The 25,142-nt window shown below is 36.7% G+C and overlaps 2 protein-coding genes across 2 annotated transcripts; one reads left to right on the top strand and one right to left on the bottom strand.

The window, feature by feature from the left end:
- The first annotated feature begins 13,267 nt into the window (after positions 1-13,267).
- Positions 13,268-14,217, top strand: LOC137254225 (uncharacterized). Its single transcript, XM_067791934.1, has 3 exons — positions 13,268-13,477; positions 13,572-13,752; positions 13,813-14,217. Coding segments are annotated over exons 1-3 (588 nt in total). The 5' UTR covers positions 13,268-13,475.
- Positions 14,218-14,921: 704 nt separating this feature from the next.
- On the bottom strand, positions 14,922-16,205 carry LOC137254224 (putative nuclease HARBI1). The gene is made up of 4 exons (XM_067791933.1): positions 16,063-16,205; positions 15,563-16,001; positions 15,358-15,502; positions 14,922-15,298 (listed from the first exon to the last, which is right to left on the bottom strand). Exons 1-4 carry the CDS (start codon positions 16,191-16,193, stop codon positions 14,922-14,924), a joined length of 1,092 nt encoding a protein of 363 aa, XP_067648034.1. The 5' UTR covers positions 16,194-16,205.
- Between the last annotated feature and the right edge of the window lie 8,937 nt (positions 16,206-25,142).

Here is a 25,142-nt window from a genome sequence, read left to right as displayed (position 1 = left end):
CCTGTAAACGACGTTTTCATTCGTTTCTGGATGCATTCCAAGTGTAGTAACGCGGTATTTCACTATAGAGTAGAGTTTTGGAAAAGTTATCACTTTTACATAGTTGAAAGAAAGCGATGAGTGTTGTTTTCGGTGGCGATGTCATTCTATCTCGAAAATTGTGCTCAGTGAAGTACACTCTCTCTCTCCATTGGGCAAGTGAACTGCGAGGTGCACGACGCACTATGGCGCCTTTGCCCGAAAAGCCTGGCAAAAATCAAAAATTTCATGAAAGCATTCTATAAACCCAATACATGTATTTAATAGAGAATTTTTCAGGGATTACGAACATATAACTTTTATTAAACAGAAAATGATATTTTAGGAGGTAGAGCCGCTCAAAGTTGATCCATATTTAACACTTAGAAAAATTTCTGTTTTTTGTTATTTTTTGTTGTATTAAAATTGTTTTGTCTCGAAACAAAACGGCCTGCTACTGCTTTCTTGTATTATAACAAAATGATATTTAATTCTAGGTTGAAGCAAAACATAAAATTTGTTTTTTTTTTTTATAAAAGTTGTCAGATCTACCTATTTTTCGAAAAGCCTATTTTTCGAAATTTGATGGAAAATAAAAAAAAGGACAAAAAAGGTACCCGTGAAATTTACAGTAGGTATTTGCTAAATATTCAGTTACCCGAATTCATAAGGTCTACCTGCGTCCAGCTGCGATTTCTCTTTTTACATCAAATAAAGTGAAGCAACCTTGGGTATAAATACGCACCTGAGCAGGTATACTTACTTAGGTTACTTTTGTTGTTGGAATTTGTTAATAAAACCAAATTTTTCGGTTACAAGCTGCATAATATACCTGGAAATCATTTCTATAATTTGTGTATATAGAGCAATTGTTAATACAACGCCAAAAAGTCGTCTTTTGGAGTCTATAGAATAAAGTATTCTGTTTATTTAAATAAACATAAATATAGCTCATATATTTTTTATTAAGATATACTCGATGGCAAATTTTAATCTGTCTCTAGAAAACTCCAAACTATTTGAGGTGTTCAAAGCTTCAAAGACAAAAGCGGAGTTCGTTGAGGCTATTATGACAGAATTACCAAATGAAGCATGCAATAAAGAAGACGAAGACTTGAAAGAAAAAACTGGCTTCCTCTACATTCCAATACAAAGAAAATGGCAATCAGTCGGTCGCTCTACTTCAAGGTTTATAAGTAAGCATGAAAGCTGGCTAGCTGGTAAAAGTTTTTTGGACGAATAAATGCCTAGCACATCAACCAATCGAACTAGAGGAAGACCAACAAAACCAATAGAAGAATGTTCGACCTACACAAGGAAAAGGAAGCTGTCAGATTATACAAGAAGAAAACAACACGTCTCCTATCATAGGAACAGTTGCGTTAGCAAGTCCAGTGTGACTGGGAAGGATCAAAAACAGCATTCCCACACCCACAAATGCGCTACCTAGGAGATACACTCCTGAAGAGTCTTTGGCGCTATTTATAGATCTCGGGTTATCGAAGGATAAATATAATATATTGCGTGAGTCATTATTGCAATATAATGCCGATATTTTCCCTGAATACAAACAAATCACTCAAGCCAAGAAAGAAGCAGGAGCCAAAATAACCGAAGTATCAGCTGAAGATGAGCTCCAGATCTTAATGGATCATACGTCTATGCGACTTTTGAAAAGTTTTTCTGAAGAAAAGTTGAAATCAAAGCCAAAAAGGCTAACATTGATAAATAAATGGGGCTGTGATGGATCATCAGGACAAAGCGCATACAAACAAAGAATAAGTGTAGACGATGGAACAATTACAGATGGTAATAAGTTTATGGCTTCTATTGTTCCTCTCCGTTTAAAAGACGAAGCTTCAGAATATTGCAAAAATTCACTGCCGTAATCAGTTAAATTGTGCAGGCCGATATTATTTAAAAATGAGAAGGAGTCTTCGGAACTCATAAAAGCTACAGTGAGTGATATAAAAAATCAAATCGCAAAATTAGAAACAACAATAATTGAAATCGAAGACGGGAATGTCTTTACCAAAAGCATGATTTTCTTCTAACACTGGTCGATAGACATGTTTTAAACTTACTAACAAACACATCATCTACATTGAAATGTCCAATCTGTAAGAAGAGTCAAAAATACTTTGAAAATCTTGATGATTCAATTATTGACGAACTAAATTCTGAGTATGGCATATCTGCTTTGCATGCGATGATAAGTTGCATCGAAGTCTTTTGAAAAAGGTTTATACAATACCACAACAAGGAGAAGTTTTCGACCACAATGCAACATCAAAGGAAAAACAAAACATTAGAAAAAATAGTTCAAGATGCATTCTATAAATAGCTTCGCCTGAGGGTTGACTGCCCAAAGTATGGATACAGCAAAACAAATAATGGAAACTCCTCAAGAAGATTTTTTGAACACGATTAAATGACTGCTCGCATTACTGGAGTCGATGGAGATATTGCCAACCGATTGGGGGTAATTTTAAATATTTTAAATTTCCATGAAGAAGTTAATGGACCTAAATTTGGAGAATATGCATCGAAAACTGCAGAGCTGCTGTTTCAAAAGTATCCTGAGAAAAAGCTCACACCAACGGTACATAAAATTTTGGCCCATGGAAAAGCCTTAATAGAATACCAGTGTTTACCATTACGAGAATTGTCTGAAGAAGCTCAAGAATCTAAAAACAAGGACTACAAAAGATATAGAAGTACTAACGCTTGCAAAATCTCACGAGTTAGTCAAAACGAGGACCTTTTCAACAAGTTGGCCATCTCTTCTGATCCAGTGATATCATCCATGGGGCATGTAAGATCACAAAAAGATCTTACAGACACTTGTAGCTCAGAAATGGTTTCCTTGTTAGATATATTTTCAAGTGACGAAGACTACGTTAAGATTAAATAAATGATCCACCATTTTATATCACAACAAAAAAATTGATGGTAGCGTGCTCCGCCTATCACACCGTATGCCCTGGGTTCAACTCCCGGGCAAAGCAACATCAAAATTTTAGAAATAAGATTTTTCAATTAGAAGAAAATTTTTCTAAGCGGGGTCGCCCCTCGGCAGTGTCTGGCAAGCGCTCCGATTGTATTTCTGCCATGAAAAGCTCTCAGTGAAAACTCATCTGCCTTGCAGATGCCGTTCGGAGTCGGCATAAAACATGTAGGTCCCGTCCGGCCAATTTGTAGGGAAAAATCAAGAGGAGCACGACGCAAATTGGAAGAGAAGCTCGGCCTTAGATCTCTTCGGAGGTTATCGCGCCTTACATTTATTTTTATTTTACTTAGTTTTGTTATTTTATTGAAAAAAAAAAGAAATCAATAAATACAAGTTTATTATTTATTATAAATAAAACAGTTATTTCATTTAGTAATTATAATCATATAATTTTCGTTTTTACATCTTTTTAAAATTTATCAAATTGTAAGATGAATTTTGAAGCACCCTTTATGTATATTTATTTTAAAGCTTAGGCTTTAGCCATCAGAAGAATAATACATTTTTACAGAAATCAACAAAATTGGTAAAGCGGTTATTAAGATAAAACTGTTTGTCATAAGTGGGCAGTGCTCAAAATTTTATTAGTTGTTCATCTTTGGCTCAAATACAATAATATTGAACAACTATTAATAATTTTTCTTAGTTAAGTATTAATAAAATATTTGGTTTTGAATTTTTCAAAATAATGAAGTAAATTTAATCAATGAATTTTCAAGCAATGCTTATATACTTATCCCCTAGCATATACATTTCACCTTTATAAGAATATAACATCTTAAAAGAAGTAATGCGTCCATCAAGTTTGGTGGAGATTGATAACCTTGCTACCAAAAAGAAAACTTTTAATCATAATATAATAATAAGTTTATCTAATTTCATGTTCAAATACATCCTCATAAAAAAAATTTCAAAGTTTGTCCTTCAGTTTTTAACAAATTTTTATTTTTTTTGTATTTTTCTACAATTTTTCAACTTTGATGAATTATTGTGAAGCACCCTGTTACTCTGGCACTCTTTATTTTGAACTGTCCAAAGTCTATATAACTAACTTTCAGGTGCAGTATAAATCTTCAAAATATCTTCATTATTTCAAAAGTTATGATTTTTGCAAAGAAAAAACTCAAAAGGCGCCATAGAGCGACGGTTGGATACTTTTCGTGAAGCGGTAATCCAAATATTCTCCACGCTGCTTCGTTGCTGCTTACGTATCTCCCTGCCCGGAACACTTGAACTTCATCTCTTAAACCAATACTTGCGTTATCTTGCTGGACACTGAATATGGTTTGGCCGTTTCCTTTGCATATGTATTTCCAAATGTACTTAATCGCTTGAACGGAACTGCAAAATTCGACGTTCAAATGTGCGTTAAATATTTTCGATGAAAGTGGGGAATACGGTACAATCCAGCTATTGTTAACTTCAACTTCCTCATTTACGCCACATATTTTCATTTTTATTGATTTTCCTCCCTGCTGAAGTGTCCTCCGTCTGTATAAGGGATATCCATTAGCATTTGTATGCGTATATTTCAATAAAGCCCTGGGATATTTTGTGTGCGTTTTCCATCTTTCATGCAAGGAGACTTTTGATTCAGTAAGCCACAGGGCCTATGAATCATATGCTGAACCACTATGTCATGCAATGTTTTATCTGTAAGAGGATCAGAAATCTCGGCACTTATTATATCGTCAATATGGGCGGGACAAACTTTTTCTTTTAGCCAAAGTAATAAATGCACATGCAGCAATCCACGTTTTTGCCATTCAATGGAATATAAAAAACATCTCACCTCCCCAAATATTTGGCCTTTTTGGAGTAAGCCACTAATTTTTGGACCTTCAAATTGAAAACTCTAGCTATAAGATCATGCCTGTCGATTGCCCTTTGACCTCGCATGAGAGCTTCAGTTATTTCTGTCCAGGAAGGGTTGCACGTCAATGTTATGAATAAGCCCGGTCGGCCGTAGTTACGAACAAACGGAAATGTATCCTGTGTATATTCATGAAGATATCTTGGACTGTTTATAAATGATGAAGGAAGGACTATCATTTGTCCTCAATTATTTGGATTTACATCACCATCGGCTCTTACTGCCTCTTGTAAATGTATATAGCTTTCCGCTCACAATTTGGTCTGATTAAGCGTAATATACCTTAATCGTTCGCTTTCTATTTTAACATGCATATCTACCAGAAATTGGTGCATCATTCGGCTACATCGCATCAGCAGATTAAAATTGTTTTGTCTGATCATCAAGTGGTAAGCATAGAAGTCCCTGCAAGATACTTTTTTATTTGATATTGAGTACTTGGTACTTGGATTGACTAAAGGGATGTTAAAGTGATATCTCTCTTGCCCCTTCCAGAATATGAACGTATATTCCAGAGCATCGTAGAATCGGTGCGTGTCAGAAATTCTTGAGAGCATGCCGTCTCGTATTTGCAGAACAATGTCTCGAGCTGTGGTTTGCTTGCTACCCCTCGTAATTATGACCGCTATTTCATTAGTTGTAGGTGCATTGTAGCGTCGTTCGTGTTGCCCTCGCGGCACACGATCAGCGTGAATAACCACTTTGTAGCTTTCATTAGGCATTTTTTCAAGTGCAGTTTTGAACTCTCTAACTAAGGCGTGAAGGACCCGTTGTATTTTCCGAACTATCTCGGTATCAATTCCCGGAATAAGCTTTGACCGCCGTTCAATCTCAGCGTCTTCGTCGCCCATAAAATAAATTTGTAAATACTTTGGCTGCACTTCGGAAACAGGAAGTAGAGATCCGGCTTTATGGAAAATTTGGCCTTGAATAGTAAATGTTGGAGAAAATCCCGGCATTGAAATTACCTTGTCTGCACCAAAAGATATCATATGAAAACAGGAATTGTATTTTCTTATATTATTCTAAAATTGCGCGACTCTAAATTCTCGCAGCAAAATAACTGCTTCAGGGGTTCTGACGGCTCTTCTATTAAAGTAAGTGAAACTTTTCCTCCTGTGCAACACATTCCTGCAGTTTCGAGTTTCCGCATCTTCAGAGGATACATGAGAACGCTGCCAAGTCAAATATTGTGCATGTTGTTGAAGCCGTTGCTGACTTTCTTCCATTGTCTCGGCAGCGCGTTGGCTGGCTGCATATGTGGCTTGTTGTAGGCGACGTTGTTGAATCTGCTCCGGTTTTTCCGTAGCACGTACATTTCCGATGTATATCGCATGCTGTTGAAGCCGTTGTTGACTTTCCGGTGTATCGGAAGAGCGTTTACTGGCTGCATATGTGGCTTGTTGTAGGCGACGTTGTTGAGCCTGCTCCGGTGTTTCCGTAGCACGTACATTTCCGATGTATCTCGCATGCTGTTGAAGGCATTGTTAACTTTCTTCCTATGTATCGGCAGCGCGTTTACTGGCTGCATATGTGGCTTGCTGTAGGCGACGTTGTTGAGCCTGCTCCGGTGTTTCCGTAGCACGTACATTTCCGATTCATGTCACATGCTGTTGAGGCCGTTGTTGACTTTCTTCCGGTGTCTCGCAGCGCGTTGACTGGCTGCATATGTGGCTTGTTGTAGGCGACGTTGTTGAGTTTGTTCCCTTGTCCCAGCGGTTCGTTAAAGGGCTTTATATTCGGCTTGTTGCCGGCGGCGTTTTTCGGCTTGTTCTGATGTTTCAGGTTCACAGTTGCTCAGTTGCCCTCAGGCGTCTTTTTTGGGCTTGGCGTGATGTTTCAGCACCATCATAATTTTCGTTATATTCCGGCTGCTTTAAACGTTGCTCAGGTTGACAGCTCTTTTTCCTCAGACCCCTCTTTTAGGCTTGGCGTGATGTTTCTGGACCATCATAATTTTGTTGATATTCCGGCTGCTGTAAATGTTGCTCAGGTTTACAGCTATTTTTGCACAGACGTCTATTTTGGGCTTGGCGTGATGTTTCAAGACCATCATAATTTTGGTGATATTCCGGCTGCTGTAAGTGTTGCTCAGGTTCACAGCTATTTTTCCTCAGACGTGTCTTTTGGGCTTGGCGTGATGTTTCAAGACCATCATAATTTTCATGATATCCCGGCTGCTTTAAACGTTGCTGTTGTGTTTCTGTTGGGTTTTCAACTGATTCTAAAGTAGGGTGTAGCTCAGCTTGCTCCATCTCCCTAGCTGTTTTCATTAGTCGAGCTTTTTTACTACTCTTATAAAGGTTTGACCTGCGTCTTTTAGGTATTTTGAAGATCTATTGGAATGTTGTTAAGTAATAAGTCAAAAATAAAAAAATGCATAAGCTAATAAGCTAAAATAAGGCGGAAACAAAAATTTTCAATTCTATTATTTATATATATAACATCTACTTGAAGCTGCCTGCTCCAAATCGGCCTCACCTTCTTCCGAGGGGATTAAGGCCGAGCTTTTCTTCCAATTTGCTTCGTCCCACTTTTAATTTCTTTCTAGAAACTGGCGGGAAAGGATCATATGTTTTGTGCCGAGTCCGAATGGCATCTGCTAGGCAGATGGGTTTTCACTGAGAAGCTTTTCATTGCAGAAATACACTTGGAGTGTTTACCAAATCATTGGCGAGAATCGACCCCATTTAGAAGAACTGTTTCTAAAGTATATTGATGACAATTCTACCGGAACTTAAAAGTATAAGTGCTGTTTAAGTGTGAAAAGTGTAGGAAACATAGAACATATACCACCTTTTCTAGACCAAATATGAAACGCTCAGAGGATCAGGCGTAAGTAACATAGTGCTAAGGATGAATAATAGAAAGTATATTTTCTCCAAAACGAATGTAGAAACCTACGCACACAAAAAATTGTTAATTTTTTAATTTAAAATTCAGTTTTCAAAGTCATAAATTTATTTTTTTAATTTATACATACATAAGCTTGGGTGTAGAAAATGCAGAAAACATTTCATATGCATTTTATTGTTGGGTGTATAAAATTTTTGATAGTAAAGTGGAGAAATGTCCACGTTTTTTATGCTCTAAGAATGAGAGAATACCCTAATTGTAATAAAAGTTAAATTTTGTCTCTTTCAATTTGATAGAACCCATAATAATATTCCATTGAAAAGTTGCTTAAAAATTTGTAATAAAAAATTTTAGTAAAAACTAAAAAAATCTCTAACGTCTATGAGAGAGGCAGTCAAGTTAACATTTTGCAGAGCAACGTATTTTTTGCCTTGACTGCGGTTTATATTTGGGTGAGATTGTAAACAAAAGCTTTACTTCATTTATTATAATATAAAATATTAATTATTCTTTAAATTAAAGTTCTCCAGTTTTTGATTTTGAAAAAATTGTATTCTATGTTATCTTTCTTGAAATAAAAAAATTATGAATTTTATGTAAAAAATACCTAACATTTTTTCTAAGGTTGCGAATTTTTAAAGTGGTCATATAGACTCAAGTTGTGTGTCAAAAATAGGGATTTCAAATAACTGTCAAAATTTAAACCAAAAAAATCATACTGAAATAAATAATGCCACCTGCATAAAGAATATAACACCATGATCCCTATTACACAAATTATCGATAAAAATAAATTTTAAATTTTTTTATTTGTTTTATTTGCCCAAAAAATAATATTGATTTCTAATTTTTGTCATACATTATTTCTTTGTTTTGAGATCTGGGTATATATCTCCATTGGTCCATATTTTTCTATTTACGTACGTAACTATACATATAGAGAACTTTTACTATATCAATAAAAATAATTATTATTTTTAGAGTAAAATCATCGTTATCTTGAGAGCGCAATAAAAAATTTTAATATTTTCCAAGCAAAAAAGAAACTCAAAAAATAACAAATAAAAAGAAATTTTAATATATTGCTGATTTTTGATAGCCTTGTAAGTACTTATTATTGTAAAAAAATTTAATGAGCTGATAGGCCTTAGTTAAATAAAACACAATATTTAAAGTTGTGTTTTAGTTTTACTTCGTCGATATTTCGATTTCAGTCTGAAATCATCTTCAGGACTGTCAAACACAAATAGAAAAAAGGACTATTAGAATAATATTATATTTTGCATATAGGTATATAATAAAGCAACTTACACATATGCCTATGTTTGATCGACTGATCAGATGTTCAAAAATTAAGTATAACAAAGCATAACAACGAAAGTAAACAATAGAAAATACCGCAAGTGTAAACAAATTTTTGCAATAACAATAATACATAGGACAAAGAACAATAAGACAGAAAAAATGCATGAGCCATAACTATGGTGTTTAGTTGTTGTCATTGGATAGATTTTGAGCGGGATGTTGGCTGGACGCTGTTTGAATTTGCTGAGCACCGTGAAGCTTGCACTGCATTTTGTTGTTGTTTCAGCAATAGATGTCGATATGCATATGCACATTGGTCGGTGTGGCTTTTAAAATTCATTCTCTTATCATTAGGTGTGCTCATAATATGGAGCATTTCCAAAGTAAAACGCTTATTATAATGTTTCTCAATATCCAAGATAGAAACATTTTTGAAGTCAGGATAGTGACCAGTGTCCTTACAATGCGCTGTCAAGGCCGTCTTATTGTCCGAAGCAATGTTTCTAAGCTTTATATTGGACTTATGACCGGAAATCCTTGTCTTTAGCTTTAATTTGGTTGTCCCCACATATACCTTATCGCATAAGTGGGACCCGTCACCGTTGCATGGAATTTTATAAATGATGTTGGATTTCTCATCTTTCGAGATTCTGTCCTTAGTATTGCTGTAAACCTGTCGTAACGTATTGTTATATGTGAACGCTAGTGTAATTTTCTCTTTATCATATAATTGCGATGTCTTTATTCTCTCCGATATTCCTGGAACATATACTATAGACTAGAAATTTTAATAATATAATTTATAACCGTCAAGAATAACGCAATTAAAATTTATGGATGAGTATTTATATGTGCAATTGTTTAAGTGAATCATTGTCATATAGATACGAATAGATTATCCATGTAAAACCTTAATATACACTAGGTAAGTATGTATGTAGCAATGAATAAAAGCGACGAGGATGAAACTAAGGGAACATTAAGAAATTAATGATCAGTGTTATGCAGAGTCTGAGAAATGAATGTAAAGAACAACAACAACAATATTAATGTAATTTAAAAAATATGGAATTGAATTAACATAAATAATAAGCGGAGTTATGACCAAAATTTTAACAAGTGAGAATGAGTATTATATAGAGTGTGAGAATTGAATGTAAAGAACAGCAACAATAATATGAATCGAAATTAAAAAAAAATGGAATTGAATTAACATGACCAAATAGAGGAGGCATGATCAAAATTTGAATATTTGTTAAAGCGGAAATACAATGTTCAAATTTTAAAGTAAATCACTTTAACATTAAACGAAGTGAATACTTATGTATGTTAAGTCAAAATTAACAGTATGTAAGATGTATCAATAAATAACTGCGGTATGCAACAAAGGTAATTAAAACAAGTAAGGAAGGCTAAGTTCGGGTGTAACCGAACATTACATACTCAGCTGAGAGCTTTGGAGACAAAATAAGGGAAAATCACCATTTAGCAAAATGAACCTAGGGTAACCCTGGAATGTATTTGTATGACATGGGTTTCAAATGGAAGGTATTAAAGAGTATTTTAAAAGGGAGTGGGCCATAGTTCTATAGGTGGGCGCCATTTCGGGATATCCATAAAGGTGGACCAGAGGTCACTCTAGAATGTGTTTGTACGATATGGGTATCAAATGAAAGGTGTTAATGAGTATTTTAAATGGGAGTGGGCCTTTGTTCTATAGGTGGACGCCTTTTCGAGATATCGCCATAAAGGTGGACCTGGGGTGACTCTAGAATATGTTTGTACGATATGGGTATCAATTGAAAGGTGTTAATGAGTATTTTAAAAGGGAGTGTGCCTCAGTTCTATAGGTGGACGCCTTTCCGAGATATCGCCATAAAGGTGGACCAGGGTGACTAGAATGCGTTTGCAAGATATGGGTATCAAATGAAAGGTGTTAATGATTATTTAAAACGTAGTGGGCCTTAGTTCTATAGGTCGACGCCTTTTCGAGATATCGCCATAAGGGTGGACCAGGGGTGACTCTAGAATATGCTTGTACGATATGGGTATCAAATTAAAGGTATTAATGAGGGTTTTAAAAGGGAGTGGTCCTTAGTTGTATATGTGAAGGCGTTTTCGTCATATGTCGGGTACCGCTAATTTATTTATATATGTAATACCACGAACAGTGTTCCTGCCAAGATTCCAAGGGCTTTTGATTTCGCCCTGCAGAACTTTTTCATTTTCTTCTACTTAATATGGTAGGTGTCACACCCAGTTTACAAAGTTGTTTCTAAAGTTATATTTTGCGCCAATAAACCAATCCAATTACCATGTTTCATTTCTTTTTTCATATTTGGTATAGAATTATGGAATTTTTTCATTTTCGTAATTTTCGATATCGGAAAAGTGGGCGTGGTCATAGTCGGATTTCGGCCATTTTTTATACCAACATAAAGTGAGTTCAGATAAGTACGTGAACTAAGTTTAGTAAAGATATAGCAATTTTTGCCCAAGTTATCGTGTTAACGGCCGAGCAGAAGGACAGAAAGTCGACTGTGTATAAAATCTGGGCCTGGCTTCAACCGCTTTCGCCCATTTTCACAGAAGACGGTTAACGTTATAAAATCTATGCCGCTACCAAATTTCACAGGGATTGGTAAATTTTTGTTCGACTAATGGCATTAAAAGTATTCTAGACGAATTAAATGAAAAAGGGCGGAGCCACGCCCCTTTTAAATTTTCTTTTATTTTTGTATTTTGTTGCACCGTGTCTTTACTGTAGTTGAATAATTTAATTAGAGTATATAATTTAATTATATACTGTAAAGATATTACATTTTTTGTTAAAATTTGACTTAAAATTTTTTTTTTAAGTGGGCGCGTTCGTCGTCCGATTTTGCTAATTTTTTATTTAGCACACATATAGTAATACGAGTAACGTGCCTGCCAAATTTCATTATGATATCTACAACGACTGCCAAATTACAGCTTGCAAAACTATTAAATTACATTATTTTAAAAAAGGGCGGTGCCACGCCCATTGTTCAAAATTTTACTAATTTTCTATTTTGCGTCTTAAGGTCAACGCACCTACCAAGTTTAATCGCTTTATCCGTCTTTGGTAATGAATTATCGCACTCTTTCTGTTTTTCGAAATTTTCGATATCAAAGAAGTGGGCGTGGTTGTAGTCCGATTTCGTTCATTTTAAATAGCGATCTGAGATGAGCGCCCAGGAACCTACATACCAAATTTCATCAAGATACCTCAAAATTTACTCAAGTTATCGTGTTTACGGGCGGACGGACGGACGGACATGGCTAAATGAATTTCTTTTTTCGCCCAGATCATTTTGATATATAGAAGTCTATATCTATCTCGATTAGTTTATGCCGTTGCGGATAACCGTTGTGCGAACAAAGTTAATATAATCTGTGAGCTCTGCTCAGCTGAGTATAAATATTAAAGAAAGTGAGAATGAGTGTTATGCAGAGTGTGGGAATTTAATATGGAGAACAACACCAATAACGTGCATGAACGTAAGTATGCAACAAAAGTAGCTATTAATAATTAAAAAAAATGAGAATGAGTATTATACAGAGTGTGAGAATTTAATGTAAAGAACAGCAGCAAGAATGTTAATCGAAATTAAAAAAAAATGGAATTGACTTAACATGACCAATAAGAGGAGGTATGATCAAAATTTTAAGATTTGTCAAAGCAGAAATACGATATGTAGTATGTAAGACGTATCAATATATAACAGCGGTATGCAACAAAGGTAATTAAAAATAGTAAAGAAAGTGAGAATGAGTGTTATGCAGAGTGTGAGAATTTAATGTAGGTAACAACAAAAACAATATGAACGTAAGTATGCAACAAAAGTAATTATTAATTATTAAAAAAAAAATGAGAATGAGTATTGTACAGAGTGTGAGAATTTAATGTAAAGAACAGCAGCAAGAATGTTAATCGAAATTAAAAAAAAAATGGAATTGAATTAACATGACCAATAAGAGGATGTATGATCAAAATTTTAACATTTGTTAAAGCAGAAATACGATCTTCAAATGTTACATTAAACGAGGGAAATATGTATGTTAAGTCAAAATTAACAGTATGTAAGATGTATCAATAAATAACAGCGGTATGCAACAAAGGTAACTAAAAATATTATATAATATTCAGCCCAATTCTAAACGAAAATTCCGTGCGAGTTTTTTCCCTTCTCCCATTCCTCGTATTCTAAATAAAAATTCCGTGAGAGTTTTTTCACTTCTCCCTTTCCTCGTATTCTGAACAATGTTCGAAAAAGCGGAAACCGGTTATGGGAGAAAAGTAGGTATTATGAATGTGAGTGAGAGGGAGATTTTTCCTTCATTTTAAAAGAAATTGTTCACTTGATAAGCTGAAAGGAACGCTTCATAAAAATGTAAGTAAATTGTATTTTTTGAATTGAAAATTACTTATTTTATTAGGTATGTAATAAATAAAATAATATTCTCTTATATTACTCTTGATTTCAGGTCTAAAAGTACAAATAAGCAACAGATAGAACTACTAATCGATTTGATGCAAAGTCATCCGGAAATTGCGCAAGGTTGTTTTAAAGGAGGCAAAGAAGCCTTACACAGATTTTGGCGTAAAGCTGAGGAAGAGCTGAACTCAGCCGGACCACCAGCAAAATGCATTGCAGAATGGAAAAAGGTGCTTATTTTCATGAAAAAGTTGTATACATACAAGCTGACTAAAACTTATGTGTTCTAGGTGTGGGCTGATCAAAAAAAATACGTGCGTCAAAAAGCAGCGAACAACCATAAGAGTTCCAGAGGCACTGGCGGTGGCCCAAATAACGAATACAAGTTTTCCACAACAGAACGGGCAATATTTGAGTTGATCGGTATGAAGGAATCCGTGGAGGGAGTGGGAAATAAATTTGGACTGCCATCTAGGAAGAAGATATTGCAGCAAATTAATGGCAACATTCAAATTGAAGATGGAACTACAGTTAGGGAAAGTGGTGTTGTGGACGACATTGTCCAAGTGAGTGAATGTGAGTTAGCTAACGGATTTGAGGAATTGAGTGAGACTGTGGTAGGGATTGATTGTGAGGTATTGCATGATGACCCAGTTATTAGTGTTTGTATGAATGTGAACCCCCAAATGCTTTGATTGAAAGGCCCACTTCCTCAAAAAGAGTGCCATCTAAGAGATCTTCCTCTGACATTCTTCAAGAAGAATTGTCAATTCAACGCGAGCTCTGTGATACCATAAAAGGTGCAGTGTCAGATTCCACTGATCAAAAAGAAAATATTAAAAAAATATATAGGGCGATTGACAAAATATATGCAATTAATAAAAAGCATTATAAGGAAATGGAAAAATTAAAAAGAGAGGAAATAGATGAATTGAAAAGGCATAATTTAGTAATGGAAAATCTTATGCTCCGCCAGCTAGAAAAATAATAGAAAAATACCTAGTCGCATGACACTTGTATATAGCAAGCTACCTGAATTTGTGATTTTTTTAATAGTCCTTTTAATATTTACTAAAATATAAGACTAGTAAATTTTTTTAATATGAATTATTTTTTATTTTATTTCATAGTAGTATTAATATCAGTATTATACATGCTTACGTGAACTATTTTTATTTTGTAGACTATAATATTACTTAATTTAAGACTGTGTTATGACGAGCAAAAAAAACTATTTGTGATATTTCTATTTTTTGTAAGAAAATGAGACTGAAACTCTTTAGTAGGAATTAAGTAAAATGTACTAAATTGTGATACCTGAATTTAAAGGCAGAAAAAATGAATTTAAAACAGAAAATAAAATATTAAACTCAAAGTATGTGTTTTCATTCCTTAAAATTTATAGCGAGCTTCCAATGTTGTTTCGTATGTTTTGCGCTGCGTTCAAATACTGAGGCGAAGTCAAGGGTATTAAATCTGGATTTCTGTTTTGAGTTGCCTGCTCTTCTGTGGATTGTACTTCTGTCATATCTGTGTATGTCTTAAAAGGTATGCATATGTTGTGCAGCGCGCAGCACACGTTTACAATTTTTGGAGTGTAATGTAATTCTCTTGCACCAAGGAGACACCTCCATCGATTTTTCAGCACCCCATTGGTTCGTTCAATAATGTTGCGACACTTCGAATGGGCTTCATTAAATTTCATCTGTATAGAGCCTTCATCGGGACTCCGACGTGGTGTCATAAGCCATGGTTCTAAAGGATACCCGGCATCACCTAGTTTAAAAAGTCTTATATCAATACAAATATTTACATTTTGAATATTTTATTATTACCCAGTAACCAAAAATTGGCTTCACGTTGCAAATACTGGTCTTCAAGGTGAGTTCTCAATTCACTCACATTCCAAATAAAGGAGTCATGCGAGGCACCGGGATGGGAAGCATCAACGTACCGAATTTTCAGCTCATCGTCACACATCTAAGAAAATACAATGCCATAGTCAAATATATTTCAATTGAACTATTATAAATAGCTTACCAACATTACATTTAAGCTGTAGTAGCCCTTCCTATTGTAGTAGAGATGCTTGTTTTCCGCGGGTGCGATGATACGGACATGAGTTCCATCAATGCAGCCGATAACACTGGGAATCCCATGCTTCACGTAAAATGCACGTGAAATTCTTCTTCTTTCGTCGCTGCTCATTGGCACACTTATCCATCTTTCGCACAGTTCACTTTCAAAGGTCTCAACGACTTCGTCCAGAACTTTGCTGAAGGTGGGTTGCGCTAAAGAAACGTCCACATCTTTTCCGATTCCTGTTTGATACCCACCTTCAGCAAAAAATCTTAAAACTGCACTCAGTTTCACAAGCGGCGATATCGCAAATTGTTTTTTGCGATGCCGTGTGTGCAATGTGAGAAATTCCAACAAATACCGAAATGCAGGTTTGTTAACCCTATAATACTTTTGAAATCTGTAAATTCCAGAAATTTAATGAAATATAAAAGCAAAACAGAGGATGTTCTAATACTTACAACGATTGTGGCAACTCCAACGGATTGGTACTATCGCGCAACCTTCTTCTTATAGTCCTCTGTTGGTGTTGCTGGGAACCTTCTTCATCAATCATTTCGTTCACAACCATATGAAATGCAATACTATTCATTTTTTATGTATATTTTTCTTTAATTTACGATAAATTCGTCAAAAGACACTAAACTTTATTTTCTTAAACAGAGGCAGAAATGCATAATGAACTGTCAGATGGTAAAACAGCTGACTTCGAAAATTCGAAATTCCTATTCCCCAATTTTTCTTCTCCCTAGGAGAAAAGAATTGGAGGAATTTTTCCGCGGGAATAAAAAAATCCGCGAGAACAAAATTCCGCGAGAATATTTAGAATTGGTATGATTGTATTATGCAGAGTGTGAGAATTTAATGTGAAGAATAACAACAACAATACGTATTTAATTCAAAAATATGGAATTGAATTAACATGAATAATAAGCGGAATTATTTCCAAAATTTTAACTTTTGTTAAAGCCGAAGTACGATGTACATCTGTTTAAATAAATTATGGTTACATTGAACAAAATTAATCTGCAGGTAAATTAAAGCTTTTATTATGGTAGGTAACCGACTTTTTTCTCTGGATTAAATTTTTTCTTTGCTTTTGCCGTTTTTTTTTTACATATATCAATCCCGTTTTACTTTTCACCTATGTTCATAAACAGTTATATATATTTTTTTTTAAATATGAATTTTTCTACCTAAATAAATCGAAAGTACTTGCTTTTCGTATACAATTTTTTCCGGTTTCGTTGTCCTAAATTTTGGCTTTTGCACTTTTTTAGAGTACACAATTAGAGTTATGTATGTGACTTAAAAATACTGTCTTTTTGCAGTGTTTTTTAATTCACGAAATATTTTTTATTTTGTTTCAAAAAAAATTCGTACATACTGTTACAATATTAGCAACACTAAGGGGTACTGCTATCTTTAAGCCGATGCTAAACAGTGATATCATGCACATCCATAGGTCAATCATTATGTGTCTAAATAAACGAATCAATAATTGCGTCTACACATATGTACGTATACGAGCAGCGGAGAAGCAATGCACAAACACATGCATATATCTTATCTGAATTGCTCACAAGAGAGGGCAATAATTTCTGCAAGTATTACTCAAATGAGAAGTTATAAACGTAGTTGGGGCTGGCGATTTTGTAGCTGATAACTAACTAGTATGTTCTGGAATGGAAAAGCCTAGAAGTATGCAATGAGAAATCAAAAAGTATAAAACGCGCGACAGTAGAGGCGAAAAGTTAGTTTTCATTTGAGCTATCAATCAGTTTGGTTATTAAGCAAGCTATTCGTTGCAAAGTATAAGTATTGTTGTGAAGTACTTTAATAAAAGCCATTTTTCCATTGTTCACTATTGGAGTTATTTATTCAACAGTTTAGCGATACGAACGTTGGCAGAAAATTGCAAATAAAGGGAATTGCAGTAAATTCGTTACAATTGGTGTCAGAAGAGGAATTGTGAATAAATTCCAGAGGAAAACAAGGACATGGCAAATTTCAGTGGATTGAAGATGCAGCAACTGAAGAAGGAGTTGGAGAACCGTGGATTGACTACAAGCGGCGTCAAACTCGAACTTCAGGCACGGCTACAAGAGGCAATGGAAGCAGAAGGAATTGATGTGGACGAGTATGACTTTTATCCTGATGAGGACGAGACAACAGCAAAAATTGAAGAGAAAAATGAAACACCGCAGACAATGGCGAACACAGACCTAAACATGATGTTGGCTTCAATATCGGCACAAATGTCCGAAATGTCATCACAAATATCTACCTACATGTCGTCACAATTGGCATCCCAACTGGAATCGCAAAAGACAGAAATAACATCTCAACTGTCATCACAGATGGAATCCCAAGAGACACGTATAACATCAAAGATATAACAACAGTATAACAGCGAAGATTGAAGCACAAGAGGCACGGATATCCGAAATGTCGGCGCAAATTTCAGCACAGATATCATCGCAGATCTCTGCTCAACTGGAAGAGCAAGAAGAACGTATTTCCTCGAAGTTGGAGGCGCAAGATACAAAAACTTTACAGTTTGAAGAAAAAATCGAGGCCGAGGTGGATGCTTTGAGAGGACGTATCGAGCAGTTGCAACTAAATCGCCCAGCAGTTTCAACGAGTAATCCAAAGGTAAAAACACCATCCTTTGACGGTTCTGTTCCTTTCCAGGTCTTTAAGCTACAGTTTGAGAAGACCGCAGCAGTGAACAACTGGAATGTGGAAGATAAAGTTGCCGCACTCTTCGTAGCATTGAAAGGACCAGCTGCTGAAATCTTACAGACTATTCCAGAGTACGAACGGAACAGTTATGACGCATTGATGGCTACTGTAGAACGGCGATACGGAAGCGAACACAGGAAACAGATATTTCAAATAGAATTGCAAAACCGCTACCAAAAAGCTAACGAGACTTTGCAGGAGTGTTATTCGGACATTAAACGATTGGCTCATCTTGCAAATGCGGATGCACCCGTGGAATACACGGAAAGAGTGAAGATTCAGAGCTTTATAAATAGCATACGGGACGTCGAAACGAATCGAACGAATCGCGAACCCAAAGCAAACATTTTCTGAAACGGTTTCTCATGCATTGACTCAGGAAACGGCGTCATTATTGAGTAAACCAGCATACAAAGCTCATCGTGTGGAAGTAGAAAGGCCAGAGTGGGTAGATACAATTTTGGAAGCTCTGAAGGGATCACAACAGAAAAATGCCGGAGTTATGAAATGTTTCAAGTGCGGTAACCCAGGTCACATTGCACGTCATTGCAGTAGCAATTCCAATAGTTTTAACAATGTGGGTCGCCGTAAACGCCGAGCTGAAGGAGACGAGCAAATCTCCAAAGCCACTCAATCGTTAAACTAAAGCGAGTCAGCCGCAAGGGGCGACAGCTGGCTCCCTCAATTGAATGCCCCATAATCTATATCTCGCAAATTGGAAGAAGGTCAAGCAATCTTACTGTCGGAGGAAATGTGGATGGAAAGGAACGTTTACTGACTGTAGAAACGGGTGCATCCCATTCCATCATTCGATCAGATTTAGTCAACAAGAAGATAAGACCATTGCTTGGAGCAAGATTACGTACAGCCACGGGAGAGGACGCCCAGGTAATTGGAGAAGTAGAATGTGAAGTAGCAATTGGGAACGTCACGGTACTTCACAATTTTATAGTGGCAGGTATTGTTGATGAAATCATAATTGGAGTGGACTTCTTAATCAACCAAGACATCAAGATCGATATGCAAAGCAAGACGATGCGATATAAGAACATGGATGTGCCACTTAATTTCGGCTACGAGAGAGGCTACAGCGGTAAGCGAGTGCTGGTGGAAGAGAGTCAGCAAATACCACCAAAATCAGAATCAGTCATCTGGGCAAAGGTTGATGGAGATTGTGGGACAAACAAATTGTGGGTTGTCGAAGCAGCAAATAAACCAGCACTGAACATACTTGTAGGAAAACCCCTGGCTATGACAAAACAAGATGGACGTATTCCGGTAAGAGTACTCAATGAGTTCAAGTCACCATTCAATTTGACCAAAGGAGCTATTTTGGGAAGATGCCAAGAGGCCGAAGTAGTTATTAACTGTGAACAGCGCCAGGAATACATTTCATCTAGTAATACTGATCTTTCAAATGATATCACGGCATGGACGCATGGGCTAGAGGAAGCCTATCAGAGTAAGGCAAAACAACTGCTCATAAAATACGCGAACATATTTGACCAGGATGGTTCCAAACCAGGCCGCACCAATGTTGTGAAACATCAAATTGACACTGGAGATGCGAGGCCGATCCGTCAAGCTCCACGTAGTGTTCCACTGGCGAAGCGGGAAGTTGTGAGTCAAATCATACAAGAAATGAGTTAAAGCGGCGTCATCGAACCATCAGCTAGTCCATGGAGCTCACCGGTAGTACTTGTAAAGAAGAAGGATGGAAAAATGAGGTTTTGCGTGGACTACTGAAAGTTGAATGACGTTACGAAAAAGGATAGCTACCCGTTGCCAAGAATTGACGACACTCTGGACTCGCTATCTGGTACGAAATGGGTTTCCACACTGGACTTGAAAAGCGGCTACTGGCAAGTTGAGGTGAAGGATGAAGATAAAGAGAAAACAGCCTTCAGTGTCGGTGATGGTCTTTGGTAATTTACAGTGATGCCTTTTGGACTTTGTAATGCACCAGCTACTTTTGAGAGACTCATGAACCAGGTACTGAAAGGGCTACATTGGAAAACATGCTTGGTGTACCTAGACGACATCATCGTATTGGGCAAGAGTTTTTATGAACATCTTAAAAACTTGGAGGAAGTTTTCCAGAGAATAGCTGGCGCTGGTCTGAAATTAAGTCCCAAAAAGTGTACGCTGTTTAAAAAGGAAGTAAATTATTTGGGCCACAAGGTAACGACAGAAGGTGTCTTTACAGCGAAAGAAAAGATAGAGGCAGTAAAGGATTGGCCAAAACCACAGAATCGGCATGAATTGAGAAGTTTCCTTGGGCTGTGCACATATTACCGCCGATTTGTACCAAATTTTGCCAGCGTAACCCATAGTCTCCACGAGCTAACAAGGAAAAATAAAGCTTTTGAATGGAAGAAGGACCAAGAAGTGGCTTTCCAAACATTGAAAGAGCGGTTGTGCACTGCCCCAATGTTGGCATACCCGATTCCAGGAGCAACGTTTATTCTAGATACAGATGCGAGCGGATATGCTATAGGAGGCGTTTTATCACAACTGGTCTATGGGCAAGAGAAGGTAGTTGCATATTACAGCCGTTCAATTGGAAAACCAGAGAGGAACTATTGCGTTACACGGAGAGAGCTGTTGGCATTGGTAGAGTGCATTAAACATTTTCACAAATACCTCTACGGCCAGCGATTCCGTGCCAGGACAGATCACGCAGCGTTGAAATGGCTTCTGCAGTTCCGTAATTCGGAAGGACAATTGGCACGGTGGATCGAGCGACTACAAAGCTATGACTTTTCCATTGAGCATCGAAAAGGTAGTACCCATGGAAATACTGATGCAATATCACGAAGACCATGTAGTCTGGAATGCAAGCACTGCTCAAAGGCCGAGGCTAAAGAAGACATTATAGATGTCCGGCTAATGACTATAACGTGTACGGATGAATGGGACAAGGAACAACTAAGAAAGTGTCAGCTAGAAGATACAGATCTGTCACATGTTATGCAAGGGCTCGAACGAAACGAAAGATCAAGCAGAGAGGATATGTCAGCAGAGAGTCCCATTACGAAGTCATGTTGGGCACAGTGGAACAGTTTAGAATTGATATCCGGTTGCTTGCATCGAGTATGGGAGAGTGAGGATGGTCAATGCAAGAAGAAACTGATAGTTGTTCCCAGAAAGAGGATTCCTGACGTGCTCAGCGAGCTGCACAATGGTCCAAGTGGAGGTCATCTTGGAATCAGGAAGACACTCGAGAAAATTAAGCAGAGATTCTATTGGGTTGGTTGCCGTCAGTCGGTCACCGAGTGGATTGCCAATTGCGAGGTATGCGACAGAGCGAAAGGGCCCAAAACCCGAAGTTATGGCCAGATGAAGCAGTATATTTCAGGTGCACCATTTGAAAGGATCGCCATGGATGTCGCAGGTCCATTTCCTACTAGCAACCGCGGAAACAAATACGTACTGGTGGTTATGGATTATTTCAGTAAATGGCCAGAGGTATACCCAATCCCAAACCAAGAAGCAGAAACAGTAGCAGAAGTGGTTAAAAGCGAATGGGTTGCAAGGTATGGTGTACCAATGGAGTTACATTCTGACCAAGGCAGGAATTTTGAATCAGCTGTGTTCCAAGAAATGTGCAAGAAGTTGGGCATTCGATAAACACGGACAACTGCATTGCATCCTCAGTCCGATGGTATGGTGGAACGGTTCAATAGAACATTGGAAGAGCATTTCAGGAAAGTAGTAGACAAGTACCATAACGACTGGGATACACACATATCATTATTCTTGATGGCCTACCGATCGGCAGTACATGACACAACGGGCCAAACTCCCGCAAAGGTAATTTTTGGCAATGACCTTCGACTGCCAGCTGATTTGAAGTATGGGATAGATGCCGATGCGGAGAGGAATGTCAAGAATTCCACTGGTGTCTTGGAAGAAGAGCTGAGAGAAATACACGATCTGGTAAGGCAACGAGCAAAGATTATGAGTGACAAGATGAAAGCGAGGTACGATAAAGCAATTAATTCGGAAGGGTTTCAGGAAAGAGATTTGGTGCTGCTATACAACCCACAACGAAAAAAAGGTTTGTCCCCGAAATTGCAGTGTAACTGGGAAGGCCCATACAAAGTTGTAAAACGGATCAACGATGTAGTGTACCGCATACAAACCACTACCAAATCACGAACCAAAATGAAAGTGGTTCATTTGGAGAGATTAGCAGCGTTTAGATCGAGAGATTTGTCTGACCGGGACGATCAGACTTAGGTGGAGGGCAGTGTCACGGATATTAACATCACTAAGTTATACCATCACTAAGGCGATGCTAAGGCCACGATAAGCAGTATTTACGTCAATAATCAAATCATGTATACACATATATAAGGCAGCCGAAAGATGTCACACACAGATGCATTTACTTATACGCCTATGTATGCGCGAGAGACTGTAAACTACAAACATTCACATCAATAATTCAGTCATTATGTAACTACATAAACGAATAAATAATTGCGTCTACACATATGTACGTATACGAGCAGCGGAGCGGCAATGCACAAACACATGCATATATCTTATCTGAGTTGTCACAAGAGAGAGCAATAATTTGTGCACGTAGTTATGGCTGGCGATTTTGTAGCCGAAACTAACTAGTAAGTTCTGGAAATCGAAGAGCCTAGAAGTATGCAGCGTAAACTATAAAAGCGGGGCAGGCGAGTAAGAAGTAATTCAGTTTGATTTGAGTTGTCAAGCAGTTTGATTAAGACGATATCTAGCGAGCAATAGCAGTATTATTTTGAATAGTAGAGTTTCATTGAGCTATCAATCAGTGTGGTTATTAAGCAAGCTCTTCGTTGCACAGTTTGTTATTGTGAAGTACTTTAATAAAGGCCATTTTGCATTATTACAAATTGGAGTTATTTATTCAACAGTTTGGTGATTCGAACTTAGCAGAGGATTGCAAATAAGAGGATTTGCAGCAAAAATCGTTACAATATATACTATATATACCATCATATATATATTATATATCACCGATCTCTATAATTTTTTTACACAAAAATATATACTATATACGTAAGCAATCGGTGAAATTTGAAGCTTATAGCTGTTAAAATGGGGTAAAAATTGCGAAAAGTTTCTTATCTGAACAATCGGTTGTTTGAGATATATACTATATATACAACCGATCTCTATGATTTTTTCAGACAACAATATATGCTATACACGTTAGCATTCGGTGAAATTTGAAGCTCCTAGCTGTTAAAATGGGGCTGAAATTGCGAAAATATATATATATACTATATATACCACCATATATATACTATATATACCACCGAACTTTATGATTTTTTCAGACAATAATATATGCTATATACGTAAGAATTATTTGCAATTTTAAGCCTCTAGCTCTTAAAATAGGGCAGTAATTATGAAAAGTTTCTTATCTGAACAATCGGTTGTGGGGGATATATACTATATATACGACCGATCTCATCAATTTTTTCAGACAACAATATGTGCAATATACGAAAATATATGGTGAAGTTTGAAGCTTCAATCTGTTAAACTGAGGAAGATATGACAAAAATCCTCTTTTTCTGAAAGATCGGTTGAATGGAGGATATATGCTATAGTGGTCCGATCCGGCCGGTTCCGACAAATGTCTAATCGGACACCCAAATACACCCGCTCACCAAATTTTATCAAGATATCTCAAAAATTGAGGGACTAGTTTGCATACGAAAGACAGACCGACAGACGGAGAGGCGGACATGGCTAAATCAACTCAGCTCTTCATCCTGATTATTTCGGTATACTTTAAGGTGGGTCTATCTATTTCCCTTTAAGGAAAATAGGTAGGTACTTTTTGTGAGGATGCAGTTTCAGGTTTTTTGTGGTCTGCGTGTAAAAACTATGACTATGAATCACGTATTTCAACAATAGTGAGTGACTGTTGATGCGAACAGACGTGTTCTCTTGTGCTAGTTTAGCTTTTATTATTTCTACTTAGTTTGCTAAATTCATTCGCCTTTTGGGGAGAAAAATGTATAACTGCTTTAAATGCAATAATCAATGTTTACCGAATGATTCTATAATACGTGGCATTTGTTCTAACAAAGTTCATGTAAATTCCTCTAATATTATGGGTAATGCAATTAATTTGCTCTAAACAACAAAAATATTGCGTATAAATGTGACAAGTGTGTTGCTTTATTTTCGCGCGCCAAAATATTCAAAGCTCTCAAAAATGTTGATATGCTACAAGATTTCTTTAAAATTCTCACAGCAAGTGAGAGGCAATCTGAGCTTACTGTCGATTCCAACAATGGGGCACCTAAGTCAATGCAAAAACAATCATCTCCTCTGCCATCGCCGGCTGCTCAGCTTGTGCATTCTGCCGACAGCGCTGAGAGAAGTTCGCTATCTACTCTACCTGTGTGTGCCAATGATAATATTAATTGTATGACTGTAAACAATGAACCTGTGCATTCTGCTGTGATCGCTGAGACAAATAAATTACCTACTCTACTTGAGGGTGTTAATAATAATTCTGCTTGTGTTACTACAAATAATGATGCTGCTAACTCTAGGTGTTATCTCTCAAACATTTGCTGGTGCCGCTGCCTCTGCTGCTGATCCTTCTCCATCGAATGAAATTGGTATACAGGGACAGAGAAAAATTTCGTTTAAATCAAACGCTGATAAGCCATATAATGTTGTTAGTGGTACTAATTTGAATGCTGATTTGGATGTTTTCGTGCGATATAGATGGCTTCACTTATCTTCTTTTAAGCCGTCTGTTAAAGAGGATAACATT

This window comes from Eurosta solidaginis, chromosome 5 (genome assembly GCF_040869045.1).
Source record: "Eurosta solidaginis isolate ZX-2024a chromosome 5, ASM4086904v1, whole genome shotgun sequence".
NCBI lineage: Eukaryota > Metazoa > Arthropoda > Insecta > Diptera > Tephritidae > Eurosta > Eurosta solidaginis.
This window is presented reverse-complemented; position numbering and strand designations above follow the sequence as displayed.

What these genes read in the sequence shown, in the direction of transcription:
- LOC137254225 (XM_067791934.1), top strand. An exon ending in GCATTGCAGAATGGAAAAAG is followed by an intron (nt 13,753 to 13,812) that starts GTGCTTATTTTC and finishes TATGTGTTCTAG; the next exon opens with GTGTGGGCTGATCAAAAAAA.
- LOC137254224 (XM_067791933.1), bottom strand. Translation starts at nt 16,193, where the DNA reads ATGAATAGTATTGCATTTCATATGGTTGTGAACGAAATGATTGATGAA. An exon ending in ACAGCTTAAATGTAATGTTG is followed by an intron (nt 15,503 to 15,562) that starts GTAAGCTATTTA and finishes GTATTTTCTTAG; the next exon opens with ATGTGTGACGATGAGCTGAA. An exon ending in AGCCAATTTTTGGTTACTGG is followed by an intron (nt 15,299 to 15,357) that starts GTAATAATAAAA and finishes TTTTTAAACTAG; the next exon opens with GTGATGCCGGGTATCCTTTA.